The following is a 6,718-nucleotide window of genomic DNA, read 5'->3' as shown; positions in this document are numbered from 1 at the left end:
ACTTTTCGCGTTTGTTACAAATAGTACAGAAATACCATTTTTTTAATTATTATTTAGTAATTAATAATCAACCCTTCCTAAAGCAGGTTCAAAATCAAAGAAACATTCAGAAGCGCATCGGTTTGTGGGACGCGAGAGTAAAAAACCGCTCCAGGAAGTGTTAATTCAAAATTGTTCACTAGCTCTGCAGTTCTGTTTTGAAAGCAGTAGGGATAACATCTAAAGAGAGATAACGTGTATTTATGTTTAGTAGTGTCAATGAATTAAATATAATTTTCAAAGTTGGATAAATATAACAATGGATTCTAGATTTTTGGGATTTTTTATTCTTTTAAGCTGTTCAAAGTTTGGTAAGTTTTTTATGACCTAAATGGACAGAGCCCTATATTATGCAAATTTAGGCTATTTTTTTTAGTCGATCAAAAACAGAAGATGCAACTAAAAGCTTAAGGGGTATGTGAATTGGACAGACATGCTGCAGTGGCGCATCTACGGGTGTTGCCCCCTCCTTGGCATTAGTTTAGTTCAGTTGCATAATTTTGTCAAAATCCTGGGAGGAGTGAAGTCGGGCCAATTTTCCCAAATCAAGCGAAAATGACAGTAAAAACTGAAAATGAGCCATTTGGTGTCATGAAAATACTAGCCTATATGGTACTATAGAGATACTACACTTAAGAAAACTGATCAGTTTCTGTTGATGCTTGAATTATGCAGACTTATCTTAGTTTTGACAAGATTTTTGAAGAAACTAATTTTCAGCTGGAGGTGGGCAAAACGAGGTCTGGGTGGCAATTGCCTCTACCCCCTGCCCCATAACAAATTACGCCCCTGGTGTAGTTTTGGCTCAGGTCTAGGCCACATTCATTAAAATTTATTGAAATAGGTAAAGGGTTGGCCGCTTCTGAAGGAAACATCTTAATAAAAGGAAAGTAGGCTAGTACAATTACATTCCTTCTTTCCAGATATCCTTGTCGTTTTTGACACCTCCCCCTCCTTGAGATATAGTCCTAAGTACATATTTCTTCGTTATTAGAAACTCACGGTGCGTCATCGGTTCTTTGTTAAAATGGGTTTCAGAATTCGCGGCTCAATGAAATTTAGTTTGGTGCGAGCGATAATTATAGAATTTTGAATATAAATATTATTTTAAATAATTTAAAGGATAAAAATGGAAAGAAACATGATTTTCTGATAATTGGAAAAAGGCTGCTTATTGCAGAGTAAGAATTTTATTGGGTTCTCATATGTTATAGCGCCTATGTTAAGTTCTTCATCCATTGACGTACAGTAGAACCGGTTTCTTCGTTAGTCAGTGGGAAGTTATAAAATAATTCTGGCTTCAAAATATGCGGAATGATTATGAGTACCTTACACATTTTGAATGCATACCCGCTATACTTTACCCCCACCCCCTCCTAATGATAAAATTTGTTTCTAAAGTATAATATTTTCATCATATTTTGTGATATTTCATTAGGATTAGTCAGAGAAACAGGCTCTACTTAGATGAAGAATATAGCATAGGCGCTATAACAGATAAGTACCATTTTTTCTGTATATTCCTAGGTCTGAATCTGCGACCATCAGGGGAAGTTTTTAACGGCTATTGTTGGCTAGGTTATTTTGATTTTTTTATGATAAGAATAACTAGTCATTACATTAATAAGATTAACATAACATAAATTACAACTATCGTGATAAGTAGCCACCTGTAAGAAAACATAATGTACTGACATTCGGCGGCTACAATTATAATACATTACCATAATACTTAGAAAACAATTAAAAGAAATAAAAAACTTAGAGAGCAACAGACTTGTCCAGAAAGACAAAAGCGAAATTCAGAATTACTTAAATATTAAGAATTATTAAAAGTAAAATATTTAGTATTCTGTTAGCTAGGCAACACGCGAGACAGCCATTCGAGAAAAGCAAAGATCAAATAGGCATTAGCCGGTAAGTCTTAGGCTATGAGACGCTGAATAAACAAGGGGTTTCTCGCTCCGGGAACTATTTTCAAACTTTAGTTTTTTGGGGCTTAGGGCGAAAAAAGGCACCTAGGTTAGGCTATGTATTTAATATATGCTATGCTTTACCCCCACTCTCCTAATGTGCAAAAATATAGCCGAAATTTGTTTCTAAACTATTATATTTTCATCATATTTTGTTTTATTTCATTAATCAAACGTCACTTCTCGCGTGTTGCCTAGCTAATAGAAGAGTACCAAACTTTATTATTCACCATTCAGCTTCGCCTTCAGAGTCCTGACGTATTTTCAAAATCCTTTGTATGATTTAAAGGAGTCCCATTTTATAATAGACCCATGTTATTCTCATTTCGTGTGTCTTAGTTTTTTGTTCGTTAAGAAATACTAAATGATGAAGATTTGCATTCTACAGCAAAACGCTTTTAGAAAACAGAGATTTATACCAGCTTAGGTTTTTTTTTCGTATGGTGCTTTCCCACGATACAATTTTCAAAAAATGAGTAAATTTTAAAAGGCTAGGCTAATTTAAATACTTTGTCTTAAATTAGAAAGCTTTTGCTTATAGTGGCGGTGTTCTTTTTTTGGCTCGGGAATATTATTTTCTACTACGGTGAATTTTTCCGTCTTCACGCATCTTTTTACTGTGAATTAAAAGCAGAACTGTCAAGATATCGTTTAAAAATCTGATTTGATTAATTAGAGGTTCAGCAATTGGTGAATCTAGTGTTTTTGTTTGTGACAACCTTCACGCACTGATTCCAAATAGGGGAGGCAGGGGGGGGGGGTGCCCCTTAGATTTCAAAAAGTACTCTTTTTTGGTATTTTCGGTACTGGTGTATTAACCGGGCTCTTTTATACAGTGCTAGTTTGGTTAATGCTAATGAAATAAAATAGGATGAATATATGGGTGTATCCCATTTGAGCGCTTTCCCAAGTGAGCGCCATGGCGCGCCCATGGGACGTTCCCCTTTGCGCGCCGTATTTTAATTAGTTCAGTTTTGTCCCATTTGAGCGCCAGATAATATTTTGCGTATGTTAGGTGATATAGCTAGGTGATCAGGTAAATTTTTCGCAAATCATATTATTGACGGACGAATAAAGTAAACATAACACTCGAGTCCATTTGTAGGCTCTTTCCAAATATCCGACTCATTTTTGTCGGAAATGAATTTTAACCCCCCCCTGCTATATACAACTCACGGGTCTATATTTTCAACTGAGGTGGGGGGGTGTAAATTTTAAACTTCCCTCCCTTTAACATCAGAAATAAAATTTACCCCCCCCTAATGTGCAAATATATACCCTGAATTGGTATATATAGGGGTGGGGGTAAAATTCATATCAGAAAAAATGATTATTCTATTTGGAAAGAGCATAAAAAAGGTATCGAGTGGTATGTTTACTTTATTCTTATGTCAATAATATCAACTGCGAAAAATTTACCGACGGGTCTTCATGTCTGTTTTCCTCATACAGTATATAGCGGTGGATACCGCATAATGCATAAGTACCTGTATATACCTTTAGTAGTAAATATATATGGTATACATAAATACTATATATATTTACTTAGTTTATAATACTATAAATGGAAGTTATTTTCACAACCATTGACCCAATAAAATCCTCAGTTTTGTTCGTTGTCTTCGTGGCAATAAATATTTCTACAGGTCAATGTGGCAGCAAACCACGCTTCATCCACCGCAAAATCACAATTTTGGGTTTGGCGCTCAAATGGTACTCCGTGGCGCTCAAATGGGAACAAAATTCCATGGCGCTCAAATGGAACAAAATTCCGTGGCGCTCAAATGGGAAAGCGCTCAAATGGGAACACCCCGAATATATATTAGTTTAGAAACAAATTTGGGCTATATATTTGCACATTAGGGGAGGTGGGGGGCTAAGCATACCATATATTAAATACGTAACCTAACCTAGGTACCTCCTCCCCCCCCCCAAAAAAAACAACAATTTAAATACATTTCTTTACATTACATTTAAATACATGCCTTGTGGGGTTTATGCCCCAGAAGGCATTGTAAACCTGTTTTCATCAGGCGTCTCGATCTATTTCGTGACCGGTATGCATTGGCGTATTCAAAAGAGCCCAGTTAATAGAAAAGTACCGCATTTTCTTTGAAAAATACCTTTTCTAAAAAAAAAAAAAATTGCATCTCCTGATTTTGAAAAATATATTTTCCACCCTCCTAATATTTCCAAACTTGGAAATTTAAAGTTTCAAGTTTGTGAATAGCGTTTATTAATAACACTATTCTACAATCTCTTGGTGATTACAATCTTTAAAAAGTTACATAATTTTATTACGCTAATTAAATACTTTGTCTTGCTTCATTGGGGCTATATTTTGCTTATAGTTGTGGTGGTGCTCTTTTTTCCTTTTTGGCCCGAGACTATATGGGCTACTAGGGTTAATTTTTTCGCTAAATACATCCTTATACAGCTTAAATTAAAAAGATTAAAATTAATTATACTCGTACTGTACTCATATAGTAGGATTAAAATAATTTTTAAACTTGAATGATTAAGAAAAACTGAGTAAAAGAAAAAATGATGAGGTATCTTTTGAAAATAAGTTGATTGCTGTTGATTGGAGAATGCTGTTTTCTGTCAACTGTTTTGAAAGAACAAGCTTAATTGGAGATGAATAAGGAGTTAGCTATAAAATAACCTTAAAATATTATAACTATTTGAAGATAACTTTATTTGATTTTGCGCTCTAGGACGATTCTAAATTTTTATTCTAAATTTGTAGATTTGATTCCAGGATGATATTGTTCGAAAGGTTTCAAGCTAATGAATAACTTTAATAATGAAAATATTTTAGAGTGTATCGATGTTTACTATCTTTATCTTGAAGCTCAACACATTTTGACCCCCCCCCCCCAATTATATCAAATCGACAGCAAAACTTTATAAATTTATTTTGCTTTTCAAATTACAAATTACTCTCAATTCCTTATTTGACATCATTGACAATGATTTCATAATCTATCTAGGGGGGAAACAACACTAATTTTTGGAACATATGGCTGCAATCAAGTCTCAAATCCTAAAGGCCTTAAATGGGCTATAGTTCGTCCCTTAAGTAAGGTGTCAAGTAAGGTCCCTCGAGTAATCCGACTGTTGGTTTTCCCTGGAATGCTAATATTCACGATCCTTAGCTTCTGCAAGTAGGATTAAGAGTTAAAACATACAAGCTCACTCCTCTGATATTTTTTTTAACATTATAAGAATTTTGAAGTTTTAATCGCATGTCCGATTTTTTGTGATTTTTTTTAACATCATAAGAATTTTGAAGTTTTACCTTAAATTGCATGTCCAGCGAGATAAAGTGATGATGAGCCTCCTGGTGGTGTGACCTGACAGTGGTTTGGCATCCCAGGTTAGCCTGCACTCTGCATTGGCCCAGTCACGATCAACTCCTTTCTTAAATGCATCTATAACTTGGGACTGGATGGTGACTTCGGAGAGGCTATTCTAGTAAGGGATGGCGCGTACTGAGAAGAAGTGCCGGCGCTCACGTCGATGGGTGGCAACAAAGGACTTGCAGCTTCTTATTGTGCCTCTTGTCGTACTTTCAAGGGATGAGGAGAAAAATTGACTTGAGGTTTTTTTTCGAACAGCTTGCGAGTAGCGATTGCGTCTCCTCTCTTCCTTCAATAGACTAGGGTAGGGAATTTGAGGGATACAAGGCGCTCCTCATACGGCTTGCCTCGCAAAGCTGGTATGAGCTTAGTTGCTCGTCTTTGGACACTCTCAATTGCTTTAACGTTCATTTTATACTGGGGAGACGCCAGGGTCATTCCAAATTCCAGATGTGGACGTACAATAGCTTTGTACAGCTTCTGGACCACACGTGGCTTCCTGGTGGTAAACGTTCTTTTTAGGAGCCCTAGGGCTCGGTTTGCTTTAGCAACTTGAGCTTGTGTGTGGCTGTGGAACTTGAATTCATCATCGACAATAGTCCCCAGGTCCTTTTCCTCACTTACAGCATCTCCAATAGGGCAAGGTCGGCTTTTCAATAAAACTTTAATAAAAATTATTATTAATAAATTAATAAATTATTATTAATAAATTAATAAATTATTATTAATAAATTAATAAATTATTATTAATATTAATAAAAACTTTTATTTTTCAATAAAAGTGCGAATTTTTAGTATCTTTAAAAGTACCAAGGGCAATAAGAATGGCATAACAATCGTATTGTTGGTATTGGTTAAGTATAAAGATGTACAACCGTATATATATTTAAAAAATTAGTAAAATCAGGAATCTAATTTTAAATGAAAACACATAGTAGGGGGTACCACAATTAAGGAAAGAGACAGGAGTGAAAAATCAGCAGACCTAAACTAAAAAAAAAAAAAAATGGCACCAAATAGCTTAAGAAGGTCTAGCCTTCCTTTGATTAAATAAAAAAAACAAGTTTTTTAAACTGAAAGTAAGGAACGACATTAAAACTTAAAACGAACAGAAATTATTCCGTATATGAAAGGGGTTGTGCCCTCCTCAACGCCTCGCTCTTTACGCTAAATTTTTTATTGTTTAAAAAAAAGAGTTGTGAGACAGTCAAACTTTAGCGTAAAGAGCGATGCGTTGAGGAGGGGACAGCCCCTTTCATATACGGAATAGTTTCTGTTCGTTTTAAGTTTTAATGTCGTTCCTTACTTTCAGTTTAAAAAACTTGTTTTTTTTATTTAATTTCT

General features: G+C 35.0%; 1 protein-coding gene across 1 annotated transcript in view; it reads left to right on the top strand.

The window, feature by feature from the left end:
- Positions 1 to 212: 212 nt before the first annotated feature.
- The window catches only part of LOC148950044 (nephrin-like), a 295,913-nt gene continuing 289,407 nt past the window's right edge, over positions 213 to 6,718 (top strand). Inside the window, exon 1 of the mRNA XM_089092085.1 lies at positions 213 to 350. Coding sequence (XP_088948211.1) covers positions 299 to 350 — 52 coding nt within the window. The 5' untranslated portion in view covers positions 213 to 298. The remainder of the gene's footprint in view (positions 351 to 6,718) is intronic.

This window comes from Artemia sp. Qi Xiang Cuo, chromosome 7 (assembly GCF_049724085.1).
Source record: "Artemia sp. Qi Xiang Cuo chromosome 7, ASM4972408v1, whole genome shotgun sequence".
NCBI lineage: Eukaryota > Metazoa > Arthropoda > Branchiopoda > Anostraca > Artemiidae > Artemia > Artemia sp. Qi Xiang Cuo.
The sequence above is the reverse complement of the archived record's forward strand: the minus strand, read 5'-3'. Positions and strand labels throughout refer to the sequence as shown.